Source organism: Lampetra planeri, chromosome 25 (assembly GCF_965212315.1).
Source record: "Lampetra planeri chromosome 25, kcLamPlan1.2.h2, whole genome shotgun sequence".
NCBI lineage: Eukaryota > Metazoa > Chordata > Hyperoartia > Petromyzontiformes > Petromyzontidae > Lampetra > Lampetra planeri.
The window spans coordinates 6,800,143-6,826,531 of NC_136131.1; the positions used below are offsets into that span (position 1 = coordinate 6,800,143).

The 26,389-nt window shown below is 53.7% G+C and overlaps 2 protein-coding genes across 4 annotated transcripts in view; both read right to left on the reverse strand.

The window, feature by feature from the left end:
- Positions 1 to 7,050, reverse strand: part of LOC144727329 (MAP/microtubule affinity-regulating kinase 3-like) — a 34,121-nt gene extending 27,071 nt beyond the window's left edge. For all 3 annotated transcript variants that reach the window (XM_078606071.1, XM_078606070.1, XM_078606072.1), the window contains exon 1: positions 6,174 to 7,050. In XM_078606071.1, coding sequence (XP_078462197.1) covers positions 6,174 to 6,224 — 51 coding nt within the window. In that variant the 5' untranslated portion in view covers positions 6,225 to 7,050. The remainder of the gene's footprint in view (positions 1 to 6,173) is intronic.
- Positions 7,051 to 12,211: 5,161 nt separating this feature from the next.
- Positions 12,212 to 25,298, reverse strand: LOC144727323 (fibulin-5-like). The gene is made up of 11 exons (XM_078606063.1): positions 24,909 to 25,298; positions 24,364 to 24,485; positions 21,930 to 21,975; positions 20,650 to 21,048; positions 19,425 to 19,547; positions 18,614 to 18,730; positions 17,970 to 18,089; positions 16,901 to 17,023; positions 15,699 to 15,825; positions 14,641 to 14,836; positions 12,212 to 14,378 (listed from the first exon to the last, which is right to left on the reverse strand). The coding sequence occupies exons 2-11, from the start codon at positions 24,460 to 24,462 to the stop codon at positions 14,217 to 14,219; spliced, it is 1,512 nt and encodes a 503-aa protein (XP_078462189.1). The 5' UTR covers positions 24,463 to 24,485; positions 24,909 to 25,298; the 3' UTR covers positions 12,212 to 14,216.
- Positions 25,299 to 26,389: the final 1,091 nt, after the last annotated feature.

Below are 26,389 nucleotides of genomic sequence, written 5' to 3' on the forward strand. Positions count from 1 at the left end.
ACCCCGAGTCCTTATTACTCTGGTTGTGCGTTGTCTTGAACTGTGCGCCTTTTGGCGTCATCTGGTCGAACACCATATGAGACGAGGCTCCAAAGAAAGCTGTCTCTGGTGTGGACCAATCAGTTTCAAAGACAATGCATAAATTACCAGAGTATTGTTTTTTGTTTGCATTTGACTGCAAGTATTGCGGTTAATGTAGACATGATTCCTTGCAAAAGGTGTCAGTTTTGTTGCCAGAAAAAAGGGGAAAACCCTATTGGTATATTTTGGTACTGGCAAAGGAGGTCCCAAATTGTAGCTGCTTACCCCGAGTCCTTATTACTCTGGTTGTGCGTTGTCTTGAACTGTGCGCCTTTTGGCGTCATCTGGTCGAACACCATATGAGACGAGGCTCCAAAGAAAGCTGTCTCTGGTGTGGACCAATCAGTTTCAAAGACAATGCATAAATTACCAGAGTATTGTTTTTTGTTTGCATTTGACTGCAAGTATTGCGGTTAATGTAGACATGATTCCTTGCAAAAGGTGTCAGTTTTGTTGCCAGAAAAAAGGGGAAAACCCTATTGGTATATTTTGGTACTGGCAAAGGAGGTCCCAAATTGTAGCTGCTTACCCCGAGTCCTTATTACTCTGGTTGTGCGTTGTCTTGAACTGTGCGCCTTTTGGCGTCATCTGGTCGAACACCATATGAGACGAGGCTCCAAAGAAAGCTGTCTCTGGTGTGGACCAATCAGTTTCAAAGACAATGCATAAATTACCAGAGTATTGTTTTTTGTTTGCATTTGACTGCAAGTATTGCGGTTAATGTAGACATGATTCCTTGCAAAAGGTGTCAGTTTTGTTGCCAGAAAAAAGGGGAAAACCCTATTGGTATATTTTGGTACTGGCAAAGGAGGTCCCAAATTGTAGCTGCTTACCCCGAGTCCTTATTACTCTGGTTGTGCGTTGTCTTGAACTGTGCGCCTTTTGGCGTCATCTGGTCGAACACCATATGAGACGAGGCTCCAAAGAAAGCTGTCTCTGGTGTGGACCAATCAGTTTCAAAGACAATGCATAAATTACCAGAGTATTGTTTTTTGTTTGCATTTGACTGCAAGTATTGCGGTTAATGTAGACATGATTCCTTGCAAAAGGTGTCAGTTTTGTTGCCAGAAAAAAAAAAGGGGAAAACCCTATTGGTATATTTTAGTACTGGCAAAGGAGGTCCCAAATTGTACAGCGTTTGTCAAGCCAGGACAGATCCGCAATTTCGGACGTACATTTCAGACATATTACAGATGGGGTAAAGTATGTCAATCAATTAGAACTGTAATTCACAGGTAGTTCTAGCCTGTTCCAGCTAGTTAAGGTTAGGGGAAGGATTAGTACCAGTTTGGGTAGGTAGTTGGTTAGGGTTAGCGGTAAGTGTACGCTTTGATCAAGTCGTGTATTCTACCACTTGACAAATTTCCACTCCGCCCCCCCACCCCCATTACAAAATAACAGCCTCTTCACTTATTGATTACCGTACAGTTCTGGTGTTTACGATGCCAGTGAACGCTGCCCACCGTTCTGCCACAACCATTCTCACTGCTGCCACTGCCCAACGCCACCCCAAGCTCTCCATCATCGCCGCCTCTCCTACCTCCTCAGCACCATCATCAGCATCGCCACCGTCCTACACCAGATGCCTCCGGCACACTCTCCTGCCCGCCCACACCCCTCTCGCACGCTAAGCGACCATCATGCGCACAGATAGAAATTTTATTTTATTAAAACAGCTCCTCTGAGTAGCTCGGCCATAATCATCCTGCCGAGTACAGTTACGCTCATAGACTCGGGGATTCTCATCGTCGAGCTCCTAGAAAGCGTAAAGGGTTTTCCTGCAGGCTCAGCGCTGTGGTCTGTGGACGCCATACATTTCCTTCGGGATAGGGGGTTAAATTCAGCTGGGCTCCTCTCCGGGACGGCGGTCCAGAAAATATTGTTTCGCAAGTGGCACAACACCTCCAGTATACGTCTCGCTCTGGCTGCTTGTCACCTGTCACCCCGATCGATCAGCAATCCAGAATACATTTTCTGTGCCCGGCACACCACATCAAAAATCCCTCCAGCTATGCTTGCGGCTACTAGTCACACGCTACCTACTCTGTTCCAGCAACGACCCAGAAAATATTCAGTGAGGAACCGAACCCCGCGTCTGAATGAATGAACTTTGCTGTGCGACGATCCCACCGCCAAGAATCCCGAGAATGCCCAGCTGTTGCTGAATCAGCGCTCATAATAAATAAAAAAGGAAAAGGAGCTCCGATTGCATGCCAACTCGTGCCCCCGCATTGAAATTGTCGTTAAATTCACGCTATCGGAATAATCGCAGCGCGGAACACAACGTGTACCGCGAGGCTTCATGCCGGAACGGCAAATGCCCGGGGCAGTGTTTAATTAGTGACTGACACTCAACCCTGCTGCTCATCAACTACCACCCCCCCACCGCCTCCCCTGCCGCCCTCCCCTGCGCTCCCCCCCGCCCCCCCCCCGCTTCAGTGAGTTACCACTCGAGGGATTTGTGTCGCATGGGACTCATCACTCAAAACCACACCCCACAAGGAGTGACGAGATCTGTTTTCGGCTTGCAGATGGAGCCACACACACACACGGGCCAGGTCCAGTACGGTGCGCTAACCAAAAGTCCCATCACTGCAGGGATGTTGGCCGATTGCAAATAAAATTCAAAGTCAAATGAGCATTGAGGCAGTACTCATCTCCTGTTTACAGCCCTGGGCCTGTCGTGGAAATTTCACATTCCAATGTTGGGGGGGGCAGTTTGTCCATAGGAAAACCGCCGTTGACTTCCCCGCAAAGCAATACTCGTTTTAATAACCCTGAAGGGATGATAGGCCGAGTCAACCATCAACCAGGATTTGAATTCGCAACCCTCCGATTACGAGCCGCTCGCTGTACCACTCAGCCATCTGGGCAATTGCATGCATACCTTGCAACGTATACGCGTACGCCAATGTAGTACAGCTGAAAGCAATGCACCGATTCATTGATTAACATCGATTTTAAGCTCACGAAGCACCCATGAAATCGTGGATGCTGCTGCTGCATTTATGCCCAGGCATGTACCTGTCTCACGTCGGCGTGTGCTCCGCTTTGCCGATTTACTGCGGAAGGGAAGTTAATCTAGCGTCCAGACGTCGCCATAAACAAGCCACCACTGCCTATTCATTACAGAGTAAACGCGTTTAGCATTGACGGCGGCAAAGAAATGATCAACGGTCAAGGTGACGCTAATGACGGCCTCAACTGACAGCGCCGCTCCTCCCTACAGCGGCGTCATCCGCGGATTCTACTTTTAGAGCCCAACTCGCGCGTCAGGGAACGAACCTTTGAGTGGGATTTCGGGTGAAATTGTGCTAATGCCTGTGTCACCGACGATGGGGTGACTTGCTTACTTCGTGCGCTATTTAGTCGATGCGATGACAAGCCGTGGATCTGACCCTTAATGCTGATGGCCACCACGGCAGTAATGAGTGGGGCGGCACAGATGGCAAAACCCATGTTTAATTCCGACAACTGGCCAGGTCTACTCTGCAGGTGAGGTGCAGCCTTCGTGTGCCATGGCTTGGATGTGGTGATCAAAGAGGCTGAGTGGCCTGTCTGTCTGCGTATCTGTCGGTCTGCCTGTGCATCTACCTATCTCCACGGTTGCCCGTTTGTCTTTGTTTGCTTTTCCTGTGTCTATCTATCTACCTGTGTGCCTGTTTCTGCCTGCCAGTCTATCTACCCTTCTAACTATACATCTGTCTTCCAGTGTCTGCCTTCGTAGTTGTGTCTGTCTGCCTGTCTGTGCACATAGCCTGGCACAAGCGCCGTGGTGACGTTACCGTCACTTAGTGGCGAATGGCGGTTGTTGTCGTCTCTATGTATGTGTGCCTTTTTGTCTGTCTGTGCCCGTTTGTCTGTAACTGCTTGTCTGCCTTGGTGTCGACCCGTGTGTGTCGGTCTGTTTGTCCGAGTCTCTCTGTGTGTCTGCCTGTGTGTCTGGCTGTCATATCACTGTGTGTCTCTGCATGTTTGCGCCCCTCCATGTGCCTTTGGCTCATTTACACGGCACACCAAACGACCTAGAAATTAGCGGGCATGCACACACAGCAGGGTACACGGTGCCATTATATAACAGGTATCGGGAAAAATATCGGGACTCAAAAACACACCGGTGACTGTGTCAACACGACCTCCAGCACCATCTGCAGACATCAGCACCATCAAATGCCCTGCCGGCGGCTACGGTGCTGACTGCGCTTAAAGTGGTTGTGACCACGGGGGTGGCAGTGGTATTGCCGATCCCCGTGATGCAAGGTATTTACCGCTGGTGATGATGGTGATGATGGTGATGATGATGGTGATGATGATGGTGATGATGATGGTGATGATGATGGTGATGATGATGGTGATGATGGTGGTGATGATGCCGATGGTGCGACAGATGCTGCTGCTGTTGTTGCTGGCGGTATAGCCGATTGTGTAACAGCTGAACTGATGGTAGTGGTACAGCTGATAATACTGATGCTAAAGTATTACAGCTGGTGTTGCTGCCTGGTTATAATCGATAGTTGAAGCTGTTCATGTTGGTACTGCTGCTACTACAGCTGCCGATGCAACAGCTGCTGATGCTAATTCGGGTGTTATAGCTCCTTTCACAGCCAGTGCTGCTGTTGTTAGGGGATCTCAGCATGCAGTGGATTTGCCAAAGGCCCAAATAGCCAAAGTCAGGCACCCTGACAAGACAGATACATGACACAAAGCAAACAGCTGCTAGTGCTAATGTTGGTGCTGGTTGTGATAATGCTGGTGGTGTTAATGCGCGCGTTGCTGGTGTAGCAGCTGACAACGGTGATGTGGACAGCACAGCCCTTAGTGTTGCAGCTGATATGCTGCTGCTGCTGCTGTCAATGTTGTTGCTAAATCTGCTGATGTCAATGCAGCTGCTACAACACTTGAGTAATTGCGCCCGTCACCGCTGGTGCTTCATCCACTTGTGTCGATGTTGGGGTCACCTACGGTGCCAAATGTACCGTGTCCATGCTGGTATCAATGCTGCAGATGTTCATGTTGGTGCTGCAATTCGCCGCACTGGTTTTTCCTGCTGGTCTCAATGCTCGTGCCAATGCATTGTGGTGCTACATCTACGGGTGACAATCCTGGCATCGACGCACGTTGGCGCTAATCCAATCGAGTCAATACTGGATGTAAGTGATGGTGCCACATCTGCTGGCGTCAACGATGGCATCACTGCCGACGTAAATGCAGGCGTCGGAGCCAGTGCTGCCCCTAATGATGCCGATAACTCCCTTCCACGATGTGACAATGCGTCTGTGAATGACCGTGTCGTAGCACGCAGGCACAATATCTTCTCGCGTCAATGCTAAAGCTGTCAAATGCCGGCACCAATGCTGATGGCAACATTGGTGTCAATGATGGTGCTCTATCAACTTGTGTCGATGCCGGTGCCGATGCTCTTGCCAACTCATGGTTGTGCCACATCTTCTAGCTTCAATGCTGACGCAACGTTGGCGTCAGCGTTCGTGCAATAGCCCCCCCATTGCTACTGGTGCCAATCCTCCAATGTGGAGGTAGGTGGCAATGCCGGTGCTGCACCTACCGGCGTCATACCTGTGCCAATTTTGGTCACAATGCACGCTGGTGCTACTGCATCTGCTAGAGCGAATGCCGGTGTTAATCCTGCCGGCATCAACGCCGATATCGGTGTCAAAACAAACGTTGCAACCGGTGTCAATGAGGACGGTGCCACATAACGTCGTGTCAACGTCGTGGTGCAAACAGCAACCGAACAAGGTTCGGCGTCAGTGTCGGAGGGGGGGGGGGTCAGAGACTACCGGTGCCACAACCACCGGTGTGTAAATGCATGCCGGGGAAGCGACTACACCACGCGCCATCCAGCTTTTGTGTGAACCCATACGTTGGGTGTCAAATGTTGGCGCAAGAAAAAAACATCATCAATCACCAGGAGCATCATCAGCACCAGGAGCATCAGCAGCAGCATCAGCATCAGCACCAGCACCAGCATCGTCAGCAGCAGCATCATCATCATCATCAGCACCATCATCATCAGCACCATCATCATCAGCAGCAGTAGCCGGGTCCCCCCCCTCACCCCACACTGTACGTACGTGCTCGCTGTCCCGCTCGCTGACGGTCGGCAGTGGCGTCCGGGCGGACATGACGCCGGCAAGAGGCCCGGCAGGGCCAGCCTCGCAGCCTCGCCCGCAGCAGCAGCCTCAGCAGCCTCAGCAGCAGCAAAGGCCTCCTCCTGCTCCTCCTCTTCCTCCACCCCGTTTACGCATTCACGTTGTAGTCGCGGTGATTAGACATCTCCTCCAACCCACGACTCGAATCGATATCGCCCGCTGACTGCGACTCCCAGACTCCCAGTCAATCGCAGGCAAACCCGCCTCTCGGCCTTCAGCAAGCGCCGCCGGCGGCGGCGGCAATGCACGCGTGTCCCTGTCTACACAATCTCTCTCTCTACGTCTCTCTACGTCTCTACACGCGCACGTTACGACCAAACATAATGCAACAATTGCGACGCGTTTCGATCGAACGAACGCGGCAGGAGAACCGCGGTCTCCGCAAGGGGAGGAGGAGAGAGAGGCCGAGGTGGAGGGAGACACGGGGGGGGGGGGGTGGACGGGTTGACGGTGGACGGGCAGGCGGGCGGGCGAAACCACAGCCCACCCACCCCCCCGGCGGCCTCGGGCCTTTGCTTGCTAATCTCTCGCCCCCCACACCACCACCACCGCCGCGATTGCAGACAGAAGACCGCGGACTGCACCGCCGGGGGGGGGGGGTGGAAGGGAGAGAAAAAAAACCCGAGCAGGCGAACGCGTTTACTCTGCACGCCGAGCGAAATTTGCCGAGGCCGCCTGTGGTGGTGGTGGTGTCGGGGTGAAGTTGCCGAGGCTACCGCGGGCCCGGCCGCCCCGCCGGGGTTCCAAACAGCAGAAGGACACGGGGCCGCTCCTCCCGAAATGGCTGTAGAAGGTGGGGGGTAGGGGGAGGTAGTCGGGGCTTAGGGGGGGGGCTGATAAACCGGGGACGTCCCCTCGACAGAAACGCGAACGCAAAACGCCCCCGGCGCAGAGTTGGGCGGAGGGGAGCAGCGGGAACTCGCCCCCTCGCACTCTGCGCGAGGGAATCCGGACGCCCCCGGGGCGTTTTGCGATTCTATCTCTGCTGTCGCCGCCGTCGCTTTCAATTGCTCGGCTCCGCCCCCTCGCCCTCGTGGCCAATGGGAGCCGCGTGGGGGTGGAGCTACGGCGTGGTCACGTGCTGCGTGACGTAACGTGGGAAAAGCGGCGCGCGCGAGCTTGCGGGGGGGGGTTCGAGGTGGGGATTGGAGGTGGACCTTGGCATCTGTAATCTGTGATCAAGGTCTTTTTTGGGGGGGGGGGGTTAGATCGCGTAAAAATAAATGTGTCGTTAAACCCGCCACCACCCGACACAGGTTTTTCACGTAAACAAAACGTGCCAATTCGTTAGGGGCCGTCCATAAATGACGTCACGCGATTTTGGACGATTTTTGACCCCCCCCTTCGTCACAAAAAGTCAAACCCCCCCTCAAATATGACGTCACAAAGCACTGCCCCCCCCCCCCAGAAAAAATAAAACATGCTTCAAATCGCTTTAAACTATTGTCATTGTTATTAAATGTGGCGCTGCACTCTGATGTTGTAGGAGAAAATATTTATTTAAAAGTCAATTTAATTACGTGGAACGTGTTGTCTATATTTTTTAAAGTTGCGCATTTTGATGTGACGTCACGTTTCTCAACCCCCCCCCCCCCTCTCGTCACACATCGTCAAAGATGTCTGACCCCCCCCCCCCCCCCAGGTGCGTGACGTCATTTATGGACGGCCCCTTACTAGTACAGCACACCGGTGTGTTGGAGAGCAAACCCACAACATGTACAGTAAACCCGGTCTAACCCAAACACCTCTGTTGTTAATATTGGTCGCGAAAGCCGGCGTGTTAAACTGTATCTGTGAGTTGTGGAGCACTGTCTTGCAGGCGGAGACAGAGGGTTGCGTGCGATCATCATCAGCTCTGTCTGCTACTGTGGAAGTGTTATTGATCAAGGGGATCAAGGATGCAAGGTGGCTTCTGTGACTCCCCGCAGACAGAGCGAATAACCCGGCACACAACCTCTGTCAGCTGTGGTATTGCAATGAGCAAGAATGGAGGTGTACCACAGCTTCGGTGTGAGTGACTGTGTTTGAAGATAGCGCGTCAAAAGGTTGTGTGCGGTTATCGGCTCTGTCTGCTATTGTGACGTGTTGCTGTCCGTAATCTATGAATGTTTGACATGGCGTCTTCTCCTCGCACGAGGTCAACGATATGGATAAATATAGGAAATGGTCACACATTTCAAGCGGCTAACTCTCCTGGTTACATGAGTCATGCACGAGGTTCCGAGAAACTATTCTCAGCAAATGATAAAAAAAAAATAACAAAAACATTAACCACGTCAAAGTTTATTCGCCAGGATAGCCTCGATGAGTCTCAGTCCTTATTTTCAGGAGGGTCCTGCTATGGACGAGCACTGCCAGCGCATTTGCGAGGAATCTAACTCAGTCAACAACATCAACAACAACAGCATGACATATCAACAACACCCACATTTTCTTTCACGTACAAAGGAAATAATAAAATAATAAAAATAAAACAATAAAATAATTCTCACAACGTTTCGGCCACAACGCAAGCAGCCGCCCTCAGGTGAAAACCAGGTCTGTCGAGGCGACAGCGTCTGAATGAAACAGCACATGCTTGGAGCATATATTTAAGCTGGGTTGGAAGGGGGGGAAAGGGCGCCTTGACTTTACCGAAAGAACCAAGAAGATGAACGCGGTTTAAATTTATTGTATTCGTAATGCTTTAATTTGGTAATGGCTGCATTTTGCGAAGACGGAGCGCCCCTTACAGCATTCCATGTTCGAAACCGTGAGCGTAACGATGTGATTAGGCCAGAGGAGCCGCGTGCGAGACAAATTAAACATTGGGGCCCCACCTCACCGATTGCCGCACCCTCTGAGCTGATAACGTCGTCACTACGCCACTGTGTCCGACGCTTCGCAACGTTGCCCTCCGCGTGCTACCCCCGGCACGCGGAGGGGAACGTTGCAACATCGTGCCCAGCGTGGTTCCCACCTTTTCCACCAGCGACCAAACCCGGACAAATCTCTCAGACAGCACTGGGTCTAAATTTAGACTTAAAATTTTAGTGACTGCAGGAATTCATATTCTTGGTTATTTCGGTAAAGTCACGTAGATAGAAAAAAGTCCAAAAATGAAATAAAATAACAAATCATCATAATAATAATAATCTAATTAAAATAATACATTGAAAGTAATAAAAGCAAAAAAACCCACGACGTTTCGATCGCAACACAAGCGGTCTTCATCAGGCGGAGAGGAAAAAAAACCCACGTGCAGTCTAACGCGATAAAGTTCAACACAGCAACGTCGGTGCCAGATCTCGGTACAAACCAACTTCCACCGCCATCCCAACACAGACGACGATTCCCGGGGACTGTTCGTGCAAAAAAGACCCCCGGTGAAACCCGGGCAGGTGGCAACGGGCACGCCGAACTACACAGCACAACCAGGACATCACTGCGCGATCCACCAAACCTTAGCACGCATTGCCACGACGCCCGGCTCATATTCCAGGCGATGCGTCTCACATGGGTTAAGAAAATGAATGTGTTGCGGTGCAAGGGGGAGCAGAGACCCCACTTCGAGGATCACCCCCGATGCAGGAGACCCCTTCTGTCCCCGAGTCTCTCCAACCCGTGGGGGGGGGGGGGAGTCCGTGATCACACCCCCTCACCCCTCCCGTGTGAGCCTCAAAGCCTTGAGCTCCAGCAACAGCGACATCTGGCGGTTGAGATCGAGCAGTGAAATAAATTGACAAAACGCATCTTCCCAATAACTCCCAACACGTTGTGTGTCAATAGGACGCTGTGTGGCGTTAAATATATATACGTAACGGGCGACGTTTCGGGCAACGTCCCTTCTTCATAGCACGTAATTAGAAAGGTCAAAGAGTCTGGGCGGATTATAAGATTTGTAGACTGCACTTTATAATAGACGTTATTGGGTTAGATCGCGTAAATATAAATGTGTCGTTAAACCCGTCACCACCCGACACAGCCAATTAATAAGGTTTGTGACGTAAGCAAAGCATACCAACTCGTTACTAGTGCAGCACACCGGTGTGTTGGAGAAGAAATCCGCAACATGACAAACCTTAGTAATTGGCTGTGTCGGGTGGTGGCAAGTTTAACGACACATTTATATTTATGCAATCGAACCCAGAAACCTCTATTATGGATATTGGTCGCGAAAGCCTTCACGTTAAACAGACTGCACTTGTCAACACGATGGGGCAATGTGCCGTAGATTGTCCCTCCACATGAACAAATAGTTAAAGGATTTTTTACACGTTCCATCAGCCACGCGGTCTTCTGTGAGCGCATAATTTGAGAACGATTGATCAAATACAAGCAACATACTGGCCCGATAGTGGACGGGTGTCTCGGAGGTCAGAGACGGCGATCCCGCACATCTTTAGTTTAAATATGATAATTGTTTTTTTTACCCTTCTATCTGGCAACAAAACTGACACCTTTATTACAAGGAGTCATGTTTGCATAGACCACAATACCTGCAGCCATAATGCAAACAAAAAACATAACTCTGATAAAAACTCAGATTTATTTTTTTGCATTATGGCTGCAGGTATTGTGGTCTATGCAAACATGACTCCTTGTAAAAAAAAGGTGTCAGTTTTGTTGCCAGATAGAAGGGTAAAAAAACCAATTATCATATTTTTTACTGGCAAATGAGGTTCCAATGGTGGTTTAGTTTAAAGAGTTAATCGTTTTAGTCGAGAATCCTGGGTTTGCGTCCCGGTTTCAGCCACGAGTGGTGAAACCTGTGTTCTCTCGTCTGGCCAATTGGTGTTCTCAACCCGGTCACCGATTACTGCACACAAATGTGTGTATGTTGAACTTCTTCCGCACCGTACATATCCAACCGTGCTCATCGGAGGTGCGAAATCGTTACATAAAGTGAGGGTTTTACTGAATTTTGCAAAACTCCAGGCATGAGATGTGAGATCGCATAGTTATCCCTGCAACATTATCTGGCGATGCTGCTGTTGCGTTGGTGGTGGTGCACTCGCACCATTAACAACAACATTCAGCACATTTGTCTATAACAGGGGTGGGGAACGTCCAGCCCGCGGGGCGTATAAGGCCCGCAAAATCATTTGGTGTGGCCCTGCCAAGGCAACCGCAGGCAGGACTCGAAATTAAATAAACCTAGGAGCAAACCTGCAAAAGCAGTTGCGAGTAGCAACATCATCAATACCAGCTAACATCACACGCCTCACCAAAGGGAAGCAGTTCCAGCCATCACATTAGGGGTGAGTTAAATTAAATGTTTGCCCAAATATAACGGGCTAATTTTTAAGTTGATAATTTTGTATGGCCCGCGAATGATGTTATAAATATCCAAATGGACCTTGGTAGAAAAAAGGTTCCCCGCCCCTGGTCTATAACAATACTGTGTGGTCTTAAAATGTGTCTTTACTAGGCGACGTTTCGGGCAATGGTCCTTCTTCACGGCGCACGCTTCTCTCTTGAGCACCGTGTGTGGGAAAGTGTGCCTCTTGGTGTGGCACTCGAAGCGATTTCAGCCACCACTCTGTGATATCCGCTTCCGCGGGTCATCCTGTAGCTCAAGATGATGGCGCTGCTTACCGACAGATTTCCCCGCGTGAACATTTGTCTGATTGGCAAACACGCGGAGAGCACGAGAGGGAATAACAGGTGCGAAATGACAAGATGAATACAAGCTTTTAACACGTAGGTTTGCGCGACCCAAATATTATCCATAATAAAGGATTTTTGTTGTTGTTAGATCGTGTATTTATAAATGTGTCGTTAAACCCGCCACCACCCGAATTGGCCTGTTCTGTTTACGTGACAAACCTTACTAATTGGCTGCGTTGGGTGGTGGCGAGTTTAACGACACATTTATATTTACGAAATCTAACCCAAAAAAACCCTCTATTATGGATAAATACAAGCTCTCAATCTGGATCGTGAGTCGGTAATTCATCATATCAGACAACTACACGAGCTTAGGGTTTTAATTAGGTTTATTATAAACGTGCACTGGTTATGAACAACACGTGAGAAGTACAGATTTAAAAAAAAAACTTTAACCGCATTCAGGCGCCGTAGACTATTGTTGTGTTCGTGGCCACGATGGCAGCGATGTGTTGAGACCCATGCCGATATCGAGATCTGCTCGCTGCGACGAGAGGGCTTCAGTGGAGATAACAGAGTGAGTTCGTATAGTGTTGACATTTAAAATCCGGGCTTTTGTCGGTTGCATAACAATAATACTACTCCACCACTCAAGGACACGCATTCCCATGTAGTTCTCCACTATTCCCGTACACAGTAATGGGATATGTTTCATTTTCTTCCCATGATTCGTCCCGAATTTCTTGTTGCTCGGAGGTGGAAACCCCAAGCCAAGGCGACCACGTTGGTGGTCACTGCTCGTGCAACCAGGATGACCGGCGTCTGTGTTTACAATTGTGGAGCTGCCATCATCATCATCAACAACAACAACAACAAGAATGCGCCAATAATAATTACAACCGTTCACACGCTACCACGACGGGGCTAATTGAAACGCGGGCAACACTTAACATTTCACTTTGTGTGTGTGTGTGTGTTTTAGCGAGTTCCTAATAAATGAAAATCACGCAATGTACAGAGAAGCGAACGGACACAAAACGGTTAACGTTTTAAGTTAGAGGCGGGGATTTGTAACGACGCAGAAAGAGAGCGAGAAGACGAACGACGGATCTGCCGAGAGGGGGCGAGGCGACGCAAGGTGCTGTCCGCTTTACTCGCAGACGGCTCACGCTCAGCACCGCGAGGGGTCTACGCAGCGTCGCGTGGCGGACCGCGTGGCTCGAGACGCTGGCAACGGATCAGCGGGCGTCTGCTTATCTCGCGGAGGAAGAAGAGGCGGTCAGCCACGGGCGCATGAGCAAAGGAAAGCCTTGAGCCGGGGACTTTGAACAGGGGCAAGGGAGTCCACTGCACGGACTACTGGGGGGGGGCTCCAGGCCACGTTGGGCAGCATGAGTGGAATGAGCGACCTCCCACCGAGCGAACGTTGACTGGGGCCTCAAACTGCACTTTTTGTGGTTATTCTGGAGTGGGGGGATTGACGCGAGGGGCTTTCTGGTTTCGTGGTTCTGTCTGCAATTGAATCGTCCACTCACTATTCGATATAAAGACAAAGACCCCCCCCCCCCCACGCCATTTAGCACGGCGACACGAGGGGGTGGGTGGCCAGCACTGCGCCCGGCCGCCTTTGTCTCCCTCGTGGGCGATATGCTTACACACCGCACCGGGTACTCATTTTAGACTGAGTCGACGTAGGTGAGGCCCAGAACCGGTTCAGATAATCCTCACTGGTGTTGGTGGCTGTGAGCGGGAATCGAACTCGGGTGGATATAAACACACACATGCGCGTGCGTGACGAGTCATCGCGTTGCGCTGGGGACGAAGCATCTCACTCAGACATCACCGTGTCCACAAACACCGCCGAGGGAGAGCATGGGGGAGCAGCAGAGAGAGGGAACGCGAGAGAGAGATTGAGGAGAGAAGGCAGGAAGTGAGGGCTGACGCGACGACTTGGGAAGGGCTTCACCCAGCACTGGATTGATCATGGCTGATGACGACATTGAAGACACAAGGAGGGATTGGAGAGAGGTGGAGAGAGAGCTGATCGTAAAAAAAAAAGAGAGTGACATTGAGTTTTTAGGTCATAATGGAGCTGTAACGTGAGAGAGAGAGAGGGGTAAGGGAGAGTGAAAGAAAGTCTCCCTTGGGTGCTCGCTGACTTTAACACGAGAGAGCTAAGGAAGAGTTAACGAGAGAGGTCGACACGGAGCAATACGTTCGCGAGAGAGCTGTGTCACGAGAGTTAGAGATAAGGGAGATAGGGAGAGACACAGAGATGGGGATCAGAAGTGGCACTCGGTGACTGTCGAGCGAGAGTGAGAGAGAGGTAAGGGAGAGGGAGAGAAAGAGGGAGGAAGGGAGGTAGGGAGGGGGGGATCAGAATGGGTGCTCGGTGACGAAGATGCTCAGGCGGATGATGGAGCTGCCACGCGTGCCGGCCGCCGGGTTGATGGTCAACATCTCGAGGTCCAGCACGAGGTCGCGGGGCCCCGTCACCGGGCGCGTCAGCACCAGCATCGCGCTCGCAGAGCCGATTTGCTGTGAAGCATCATCATCAACATCATCATCAACATAATCATCCCCGGCGTCATCATCATCCATCCCTTCCCCATCATCGTGTCACACAGCATCGCATCCTTCTGTCACGTCGTTTTGTATCGCGGGCCCGCGCGTCATCGCGTCCAGTTGTGTTGCGTTGTCGCATCGTGTCGCAATCGCGTGTCATCCTGTTGTGTCGTCGCTGCAGCGTCGTAGCGTCGTGTCGCGGCGTCACCGCCGTGTCGTCGCGCCGTGTCGCTACCCGCATGAGGAAGTGGCCCGCGTCGTCGCCGGCGGCGATGCGGAAGGTGTAGAAGGCGCCCGGGTACTGCGCCGTCGCCTGCATCTGGAAGACGTCGGAGGGAGCGGTGCGGCCGGCCTGCATCTGCATCGCCTTGTGCAGCACGATGTAGGGCTCCTCGCGGCACGCCGGGATCTCGCCGGGGCACACGCAGCGGCTACGGCGACAGACACGTGCAGGCTCGTAGTGCAGGACTATAGTGCATGGTGGTGGTGCACAGTGCAGGGTGGTGGTGCATAGTGCAGGGTGGCGGTGCATAGTGCAGGGTGCAGGACTATAGTGCAGGGTGGTGGTGCACAGTGCAGGGTGCAGGACTATAGTGCAGGGTGGTGGTGCACAGTGCAGGGTGCAGGACTATAGTGCATGGCTGTATTGCAGGGTGGCGGTGCACAGTGCAGGGTGGTGGTGCACAGTGCAGGGTGCAGGACCATAGTGCATGGCTGTATTGCAGGGTGGCGGTGCATAGTGCAGGGTGCAGAACTATAGTGCATGGCTGTATTGCAGGGTGGCGGTGCACAGTGCAGGGTGCAGGACCATAGTGCATGGCTGTATTGCAGGGTGGCGGTGCATAGTGCAGGGTGCAGGACTATAGTGCATGGCTGTATTGCAGGGTGGCGGTGCATAGTGCAGGGTGCAGGACTATAGTGCATGGCTATATTGCAGGGTGGCGGTGCATAGTGCAGGGTGCAGGACTATAGTGCATGGCTGTATTGCAGGGTGGCGGTGCATAGTGCAGGGTGCAGGACTATAGTGCATGGCTGTATTGCAGGATGGCGGTGCATAGTGCAGGGTGCAGGACTATAGTGCATGGCTGTATTGCAGGGTGGCGGTGCACAGTGCAGGGTGGCGGTGCACAGTGCAGGGTGCAGGACTATAGTGCATGGCTGTATTGCAGGGTGGCGGTGCACAGTGCAGGGTGGTGGTGCACAGTGCAGGGTGGCGGTGCACAGTGCAGGGTGTCGGTGCACATTGCAGGGTGGCGGTGCACAGTGCAGGGTGGAACACCCCGCCCGCCTCACTTGTCCCCGATGAGCGTGTAAGGCGCGCTGCAGGTGATCCGCGGGAGGCAGCGGTGGCTGCCCTGCACGTTGAAGCAGCTCGCGCCCTCGGGGCACCCGTGGCTGCCCTCCTCGCACTCATCCACGTCTGGCGGGGGAGCAGGGTAGGGGGAGCAGGGTAGGGGGAGCAGGGTAGGGGGAGCAGGGTAGGGGGAGCGGGGCAAGAGAGGGGACGGGGTGAAAGGTCAAAGCAACGCTCTCCCTGCTGGAGTGCGGTCATTGTTACTGCTAAGCGGTCTTTGTGAGTGGTGTGGTGTGCAACGTGTGGTTATTGGTGCGGTGTTCGGTGCGGTGCATGGTGTGATGCATGGTGTGGTGCATGGTGGGGTGCTCGGTCGGCATGGTGTGGTGCTCAGCGTGATGCGTGCTGTGGTTTTCGGTGTGATGCATGGTGTGATGCATGGTGTGGTGCATGGTGTGGTGCATGGTGTGGTGCATGGTGTGATGCATGGTGTGATGCATGGTGTGATGCATGGTGTGGTGCATGGTGTGGTGCATGGTGTGATGCATGGTGTGATGCATGGTGTAATGCATGGTGTGGTGCATGGTGTGGTGCATGGTGTGATGCATGGTGTGGTGCATGGTGTGGTGCATGGTGTGATGCATGGTGTGATTCATGGTGTGGTGCATGGTGTGGTGCATGGTGTGGTGCATGGTGTGATGCATGGTGTGATGCATGGTGTAATGCATGGTGTGGTGCATGGTGTGGTGCATGGTGTGATGCATGGTGTGGTGCATGGTGTGGTGCATGGTGTGATGCATGGTGTGATTCATGGTGTGATGCATGGTGTGGTGCATGGTGTGGTGCATGGTGTGGTGCATGGTGTGGTGCATGGTGTGATGCATGGTGTGATGCACGGTGTGGTGCATGGTGTGATGCATGGTGTGGTGCATGGTGCGATGCATGGTGTGATGCACGGTGTGGTGCACGATGTGATGCACGGTGCGATGCATGGTGTGGTGCATTGTGTGGTGCATGGTGTGATGCATGGTGTGATGCACGGTGTGATGCACGGTGTGGTGCACGGTGTGATGCATGGTGTGATGCACGGTGTGGTGCATGGTGTGGTGCATGGTGTGATGCACGGTGTGGTACACGGTGTGATGCATGGTGTGATGCACGGTGTGGTGCACGGTGTGGTGCATGGTGCGGCGCGCATTACCGCGGCAGCTGCGTGTGTCGCTCTGCAGGCGGTAGCCATGCGGGCACGAGCAGGCGTAGCTGCCCGCGTGGTTCTCACAGCGGAACTGGCACAGGTACTGCGAGAACGCACACTCGTCCACGTCTGCCGCGGGGGTACGCGGGGGAGCAGGGGGTCACAAGTGGGGTACGGGGAAGGGCGGTTCAGAGGGGACCCCACGGGGGTATGGAGGAGAGGCATTCACGGGCAGAGCGGGTTCACGTGGGGGTACGGAGGGAAGGGATACAGGCAGAGATCAATGGGGGATGTACGAGTTTTTGGGACACGGTTTTATTGTGGAGAGGGAGCGGGGGCAGGTAGGGAAGGGGATACATAGAACCATGGGGGGTGTAGGGGCTCAGTGGACACAGGGGTATTGGGGAGACAGGAGTTTCACGGAGACACGGGGGATCACTGGGATATAAGTCAAATTGTGGACCCAGATTATTTGGAGGGCTTTGCTCAGATGATCAGACATACCACGTGATGATGATGATCATGGTAGTGATGGTGGTGAACATGAACATCAACGTATTAATTATCGCCATTACTACTATCACCACCACAACATTGAAATCACTCTCGTGTGAGTGTTCAATATTATCTTCTTCAACCATCGAAGAGTCGCAATGCCCACCAATCATCATCTATCACTCATACCACCATCATCGTCATCGCCAACAGTCACAATACAATCATCTTTACTGCTGTCATCATGATCATTGCTATAATCATCAATACTTTTAATCCCATCATCACTGCGATCAGCAACTCCATCGACCCCCTGGATACACTTGCAAACCAGGCGTTGAATCCAGGGAATTTCCAGGTGAAAACAATTAGTAAACATACATTATGACAAATTATTCACCAGGTGAGTGTGAGCCTGAAGACTCGCGTTCAAGAGGGTCCTGCTACACTGGGATTTTTTTATTTTACCAACGCCGTTAGTGACGAGAGTTTGGCTTCACGGATTAAACAAAAAAAACCCCACCATGCGCACAAAGCTCCACACAGATGGATTCAAGAACTCCACTGCATGACCTCTCACCTCGGCATGACCTTTGGTCCCCGTCCAGCTCGAAGCCGCTGTCACAGCGGCACAGGAAGGAGCCGTAGAGGTTGAGGCAGTTTTGCGAGCAGGGGCGCTCCACCTCGCACTCGTCCAGGTCTGCAAGGTCAACCAAGGTGACCAACACACGGCGTGCACCATATGAGGTCAACTATGTTGGGGGGAGGGGGGATGGGGTCACCCAAGGGTGTAAACAATGCAGGGGTCAATCACTTTGTGTCCACGATGGCGTGTGAGGCTGTGGTACCTGCGCAGGTGTGTGGTCGTGGTACCCTGTACAGGTGTATGGTACCCGTGCAGGTGTATGGCACCCTGTACAGATGTATGGTACCTGTGCAGGTGTGTGGTAGCCTGTACAGGTGTATGGTACTTGTCCAGTTGTGTGATACCCTGTATAGGTATATGGCACCTGTACAGGTGTATGGTACCCGTGGAGGTGTGTGACATCCTGTACAGATGTATGGTACCTATGCAGGTGTGTGGTAGCCTGTACAGGTGTATGGTACTTGTCCAGTTGTGTGATACCCTGTATAGGTATATGGCACCTGTACAGGTGTATGGTACCTGTGCAGGTGTGTGGCATCCTGTGCAGGTGTGTGGCATCCTGTACATATGTATGGTACCTGTGCAGGTGCGGTTGTCGGCCGCGAGGCTGAACCCGATGCTGCATGCGCAGCGGAACGAGCCGGGCGAGTTGAGGCACTGGTGGGAGCAGAGGCCCAAGCGACACTCATCCACGTCTGTGCGGGCAGGGGTCGGGGGGGGTAGAGATGGGATCAAGCACCCGCTCCTAACCCAGACCCTGGGTCCCAGTCGCATACCCCAGTCTTAGTCTTGGCCCTGCTTGCAATCTGTATCATCGGCAGCAGCAGCCATGATCAATCCACTGCTGGATGAAGCCCGTTGCCACCTCTCACCGCGCTCTGAATCCCGGTGCAAAATGCGGGCTCCCAGACCCCCACTGCCAGTCCAGACTCAGACACCAGTCCGAGATGCCAATACCATTGAGCAGTCCTAATCCACACCTAGGCCCCCTTCCTCCACCGGGCATACCCCCCCCCCACCCAGTGCCGGATTAAGCTAGTGCAGGGCCTGTAGCATGATGTTATAAAGGGGCCCTAAAAAAAACACATAAATATTAAAACACAATTTTTTGACTTGCATAGTAAAGTTCTTGTATTTTTTCATTTGCTATACAGCCAGATAATACGACAAATCGCTAACCTTAAACACCCAGTCGTTGGTAAAAGTTTAAGGCAGCATAGTACTATAGTAATATAGCAAGTGCAGAATCACTGAACCGGAATTGATAGCTTGAAAGCATTTAGCGCGGGGCCCTTGAAAGTGCGGGGCCCGTAGCATCACGTGCAGCTACTTCTACTACTACTACGATAATCCGGCACTGCCCCAACCCCGGCCCCACATAGTACTCACCCACGCACTGCGCGCCCAGCAGCGTGAAGCCATCCGGGCAGCGGCAGCTGTGGCTGCCCGCCTCGTTCACGCACCGCTGGCCGGGGCGGCAGCGGTGCGAGCCGCGGGCACACTCGTCCACGTCTACACGGGGTGGGGGGGGGAGACAACGCGGGCGGAGACACACGCAGGAGTGAGACACACGGAGACACGAGGGAGACACACGTAGGAGACACACATAGGAGACACGGGGGAGACGCGCGGATAACACGAGACACGGGACACACACAGGTGTGAGACACACGGAGACACAAGGGAGACACACGTAGGAGACACGGGGGAGACGCGCGGAGAACACGGGACACACACAGGCGTGAGACACACTGAGACACGGGACACACACGGGCGTGAGACACACAGAGACACGGTACACACACAGGCGTGAGACACACGGAGACGCAAGGGAGACAACAATGGGGAAACACAACGGAGGTACACGGGGAGACACAGTCTTGCCAACTTCTTAAAGCGGAAAATCGCTAAACAACACAAGCGTTCTCGTGTAATCAAACATGATTATTTATTTATATTATGTTAGTTTTCCCAGGAACGCCTCGCCGAGTTGCAGGAGGGTCCCGCCAAGCGATCGCAGTCAGGGAGGTGATGCTGCTGCTGCTGAGCGTGAGATCCCAAATGAGTCATTTGCAGGTAATTTTTCTAAATTGGGATGTTTCGGTTGATACCGATTACGTTGTGCGTGCGTGTTTAACTTTGGGAGGAGGCTAGAGAACCCGGAGGAAATGCATGCAGAACAGGGGAGGGGTAGAGCATGCACACTCCTCCACACGAACAGGCGTCCGAGTTGAGACTTGAACCCAGGGGCGTGTTGCCTTGAGGCACGACGCACGGAGCCGCTAACACCCCTGGGGGCCCTGGCACCAGTCACGTGACAACCACCACGACGCATCACGCGCAGGGAAAACGAAAACCGAGATCTATGACCCGCGTAAGGAGTGAGCAGGGCGCAGCGGGGAGGGAGGAGGAGGGGTAAGGTGGAGGAGGGGGATGGAGAGGAGGGGTAAGGTGGAGGAGGGGTAAGGTGGAGGAGGGGTAAGGTGGAAGAGGGGTAAGGTGGAGGAGGGGGATGGAAAAGAGGGAACCGGGTGGAGGGAAGGAGAGGAGTTGAGTCCGTGAGGGAGGAGAGAAGAAAGCTGCTCGAGGTGGTGGTGGTGGTGGGGTGCCTCACCCACACAGCGCCCGGCAGAGTCTCCCTCGTACCCCGGCGAGCAGACCACGTGGGGCGCCCTCACCGGGGGGTCCGCGTAGGGGCCCTGGGCTCGGGGGGCCGGGGGGCCGGGGGGCGGCTCGACTAGCTCCCCCGCGCTGAACGCCAAGCGCTCCAGCGCGGGCAGCGCCGCGGGGGGACGGAGAACTGAAGGGGGCCCGGTGGAGGTCCCCTGGGTTCGCGGGGGTGCCGCGGGGGGCTGCGTCCCCCTGTGGGCGTCCTGGGCGGCCCCGCCTTCCTCGGTGCCCACCGTGAAGATGAGCGTGGCGGAGTGCGGCAGGCAGAGGTAGCCCCCGAAGTTGTTGACGCAGCGCAGGCCGCCCTTGCACGCGTCGGCGATCGTCAGGCACTCGTCTATGTCTGCGGACGCGGGGTTCGGGGTCAGGGCCGCGGTATCTCGGGGTGAGGGGTCAGGGCCGCGGTATCTCGGGGTGAGGGGTCAGGGCCGCGGTATCTCGGGGTGAGGGGTCAGGGCTGCGGTATCTCGGGGTGAGGGGTCAGGGCCGCGGTATCTCGGGGTGAGGGGTCAGGGCCGCGGTATCTCGGGGTGAGGGGTCAGGGCCGCGGTATCTCGGGGTGAGGGGTCAGGGCCGCGGTATCTCGGGGTGAGGGGTCAGGGCCGCGGTGTCTCGGGGTGGGAGGGGGGATGGTGGACGGGCGGCCGCAGGCTGCGGCGGCGTGGATACCGTGCAGGAGAAATGTTGAATGTGCGCCGGCAACTTCGGCGCCACGTTGCGACGGCAAAGCACACTGATGCACACCGTGAATCGCGCGACTTATTATCTACGGGGTGTACACGTGCCGATCTCTTGTGTATTGCGGACTCGGTGGCCTGGGCTGGTGGTGGGACCGGTGGGTCTTTTTTTATTCGGGGGTCGCCATACTAAAAGAGGTTTAAAACCTCTGAGTTAGGGGCGTATCGTTATTATCGTCGTCGTCGTGATTAGCAGCGGCAGCTGCACAACGAATATATTCACCTTCATGGAAACTCACAGCCGTCATCACCAATACTGTAGGTACGAACAGCATCAGCGGCATAACCAGCAGTAACATCATCACGTAATCGTCACCACCATTATCATTATAACTAGCATCGAAGTCACCAACAACATTATCGTCATCGCCAACAGCAACAGCAACATCATCATCAACCATCACCACCATGATCATGGTCAAAACACACATCATCATTTAGCACCACGATCATCATCGGAACCATCATCACCCCTGCCACCTCTCACCTCTGCACTGCTCAATCTCGCTGTCCCAGGTGTATCCTTCGGGGCACTGCGGGAAGAAAGAGGGGGGGGGCGAGGAAGGGGAGGGGGGGATGAGCGGGAGGGGTCCGGGAAACCGCCGGTCCCCGTAATTTTATTTTGCTCTATGCGGGATTGGTGGATCACGCGCAGATCAAATCACCCGCGAACGCGCCCAATCACCTCCGGATCTCGGGCGCTCAGCGGGGTTTCGCCTGATTCGTGCTCGCATAGGAGTTTGCCTGGGAATACCTTGTGTTGGAGGCGAGGTGGTCAGGAGATGGCAGTAAAGCAAAACAGATTATTGATTCTATCTGTGCGGAGCTTTGAGTTTAATTGAATCGGCCAAACATCCCAATGTAGCAGGACCCTCCTGAAGAGAGTTTTGGGTTTTCGCGGATACATAAAAGATGAAGGCGCAGTCCTGCAAGTGCTCGCTGAGGCCACTGCTGGCGGAAAGGACTCCACTGGAGAGCACTCTAGAGGGAACCACTCGTGGCTAATTTTGGCCTACTCTTCCACGCTGGCCAGACGGCGTGGAAGAGGTGGAAATACCCACACTTTACCCCACCGCTCGCGTCCTGCCCATCATAGACACAGCGTGGTGGGCCCATGTTGGGTGGACGGGGGCCCAGCGAGCAAGCGGGGGGGGAGGGGGAAGGATTTGGGAAACTCGCCCCATTGGTTGAACTCCCGCGTCGAGCGATCGAATGGAGCCGGCGCCTTAGGGATTTACATTCCGGTGCGATAATAATTATACACAACGTGGCATGCGCACAGTTATTATTTACTTATCATCAGCAGCATCGTCAGCATCCTCATGCCAGAGCTATCAAAAAGTTCCATCGGCGAGTTTGTGAAAACAACAGCACGCGTGGAGGCACACGGGGTTCCCGGGGGGACGGGGTCACGGTCCAGGGTCACGGCGGCGTCAAGGCTTTGTGTGTGAAGCTTGGGAGGGCCGCGACAATAGTTAATAAATGTAAATAATCACGTATGTATTCACGTGTGGATGTATGTTTAACGTATTTCACACCGTACGTAGCCAACCGCGCTAATCGGAGGTGCGGGCCAGGGAGAACAAACTAAACACACAAAGCAGTTCTCACGAAATGAGTGAAATTATGATGATCATATGGTGATGATGATGATGATGAATTATCATCATCATCTCAAATCGTTCCACGTCGCCACACTGTGCTCGTTCTCTCGGACAGAGAGGGAGGGAGGACGACTCAGAGGCGCCAGGAGGAGGAACCACGCGGTGGTTAGCCGGCGCTTCCAAACAATTGCCCAAGCTCTGCCGTCCTCTATAAATGAAGATGTTTTCTGCCAACTAAGCGAGCGTTTATACAAGTGGGAGGGCGGGTGCTCCGGTTTCCCCCACCCACGTGTACAGCACAATAAACACAACTCACCATTCATTGCCTGGAAACATGTGAAAATAAAAACACAATGCAGCCGCAGCAGCAGCAGCGACAGAACCCTCCTGAACACGAGTCATGCGACTCAGCGTGGCTCTCCTTGATAAATAGTCAAATTAATTAAATATTAATAACGATTATTGATTAGTATTATGATTCCTAGCCGTGACGTTTCTTGGCCAATCTTAATTACTTTTTTTCTCTTAACGGTGTCTTTACCCTGCGCGTGTTCTCTAATCCACGTGATCTTAAAAACGCAAATTAAGTAAATAGGAATAACGATTTGTATTTTTTTGTCTTATTACAATTATGATTCCTAGCCGTGCCGTGTCTTGCCCAATCTCAATAACTTTTTTTTTGTTAGCGGTATCTCTACTCTATGCCTGCTCTCGAATCCACGTGCTCCTCCTCCTCTCTCTGTCTCTCATGTTCACCTTCTGAGGAGCTCGCTCGTCGCCGTGGCGTGCGCGATGACCACCACCACCACGTGACTTTTCTTTTTGTGTTGTGCGCGCTGCATTTAGCGCCACAGCGCGTGGATTTATAGTGTTTATTTGTTTGCTGGTGACTGTGTATTTCATATCGGAATCGCCTCCAGTGCTGTTGCTGCTGGCGGCAATAAAAGTTGTTTAAAAGTCAAAGTCTGTCTCTCAGTGGAACCCCGCGGGCACGCCCCGCGATTGGCGAGTGATGCCCGCGTCTCAGCTCCGCGTCTCAGCAGGGAGCCGTTCGCGCTCAGGGAACATTCCCTCTCGCCCGAGCACAAGTCGCACAGATGTAATCGATTGGTAGCGTTTGACGCGAGCCTAATCGTCAATTCGAATCGATGATTCTTGATGCGCGAAGCTAGTGCGAGGAAATTCTACAGCCCCGTGGCGGGAGCCAGTACATTCATCGGCTGGCTACTCAGTACCTCCCCAGAAAGTGGTACGAATTTTACCGACCCCGGAAGGATGATTGTATAGCGGTTGGGCGAGCGGCGAGGCGCGACTTACCGGTGAACCCAGTGGGTCCTGGGCTCGAACCCGGACCCCAGACGCCATGAGCAGCAGCAGCAGCAGCGGACACCACGAGGCGAGCAGCGGATTGAGCATGACTTCAAGAGGGAGACGACGGCCTGGGAGGTAAGGGGAGATGAAGATGTGAGTGAGTGGGCGTGTGGTGAGGTCAGTTTCCCCGACAGTCTGTTAAGGCTACATGGGGGATCTTTGTCTTTCGGGTTCGATTCTCGCTCATGGCAAACACCAGTGATGATTATCTGAACCGGTCCTGAGCCTCCCCTGGGTCGAGTCAACCTCAAATGAGTACCTGGTGCGATGTGTAAACATCGCCACCAGGGAGACAAAGGCGGCCGGGCGTGGTGTTGTCCACCCACCCCCTCGTGTGCCGTGACGGCCTTCATAGGTGCTCGCTAACAGCACTTGCTCCTACAGTCTGTTAAGGCTACACGGGGGATCTTTGTGAGGTCAGTGGGTGTGTGGGGCGAAATAATTGAGAGATAATTGGTGAGGTGCTTGGGAGATGAGGAAGAGGCACTTACCTGGGATATGACGAGGTGAGATGACGAGGTGAGATTACGATCTCCTGCTGATGCCGCTCTTCGAGTTTAATTCGATCTCTGCGTCTCCCCTCCCTGCTCTCCTCCAACTCTCCCCTGCCTCTCCCCTGCCTCTCGTCTCTGTCACTCTCTCCACTGCCTCTCCCCTGCCTCTCGTCTCTGTCTCTCTCCTGCCTCTCGTCTCTGTCAATATCTCCCCTCCCTGCCTCTCGTCTCTGCCTCTCTCCCCTGCCTCTCTCTCCACTGCCTCTCGTCTCTGTCTCTCTCTCCACTGCCCGCGCTCTCCGCCTGGCGCTCACTCCGCGTTGTGCCGTGCGAGCGAGGGGAGTCGCGAATTAGAGTCCAGGAGAGGAGGGAGGGGAGGGAGAGAGGAAGAGGGGAGGGGACGGGGTGGAGGGGAGGGGGGAGGAAGAGAGGGGAGGGAGGAAGATGAGAGAAGGCAGCAGAGGGGAGGGAGACGGTGGGGGGGGGTGTTTGGGGGGGGGGCAGTTGATGGTGAAGTGGTGCGGGGTGGAGGCGGGCAGGGGTTTCGGGGTGTTTGAGTACGGGGGGGAGAGGGGGGGTCTCTGTGAGTCTCTGTGTGCGTGTGTGCTGCTGAGTGTGAGTGAGTGCACGAGTGAGTGTGCGAGCTACAGAACTTGCTAACCGCTGTGCCACTCGGGGAGCAGTGGCGCAGAGCTTAGCGCGCTGCGCTACGAGCCCGGCGACCCGAGTTCGATTCCTGCTCATGACGACCAATTTAACCGGTCCTGGGCCTCCCCTAGGTCGACTCAGCCTAAGAAAATAGTACCTGATACGGTGTGTCAACATCGCCACTGGGGAGACAAAGGCGGCCGGGCGTGTGCCGTGCCGGCCTTCATAGGTGCTCGCTAACAGCACTTGCCCCAACAGTATGTATGTGAAGGCTAGACGGGGGATCTTTATCTTTGTGTGTAGGTATGTGTGTTAACTCCCCCACCTCCTCGACTATAATCAACTCATTCTACATCCAGCCCTGCTCCCTAGCGCTGGGCACGCGGCAATTAAAGCGTGAGCTCATTAAGCAGACTGCGCAATGAATGCCCGGAGGACAAGGGGGGGAGAAGGAGGGAGGGGAGGGGTGATGGGGGGTCTCCACCCGTGAGCAACACGTGCGTTGTGCAGCCCCCCACCCCCCACCTTCTTTAGAGTCCCCCACCCCACAAGGATATCTCTGTGTCTCTGTGTCTGCATTCCTCGTGTGGACGTGCCCCCCCCCCCCACGTCTTCGTGTCTTCGTGTCCTCGTGGTCACCCCGTGTCGATCTCCCTGTCTCCATGTCGATGTCTCTATGTCTATGCGCATCTCTCTCTCTTTGGTCACGTCTCCCTGCGGCCGTCTCCGCGTCTCTTCTGGGGGGCCCCTCTTGCTATTGAGACGACTCTGCGGGGGGGGGGGTGGGGGAGCGAGGAGCGGGGGAGCGGGGGGGCGGGGGGGGGCGGACC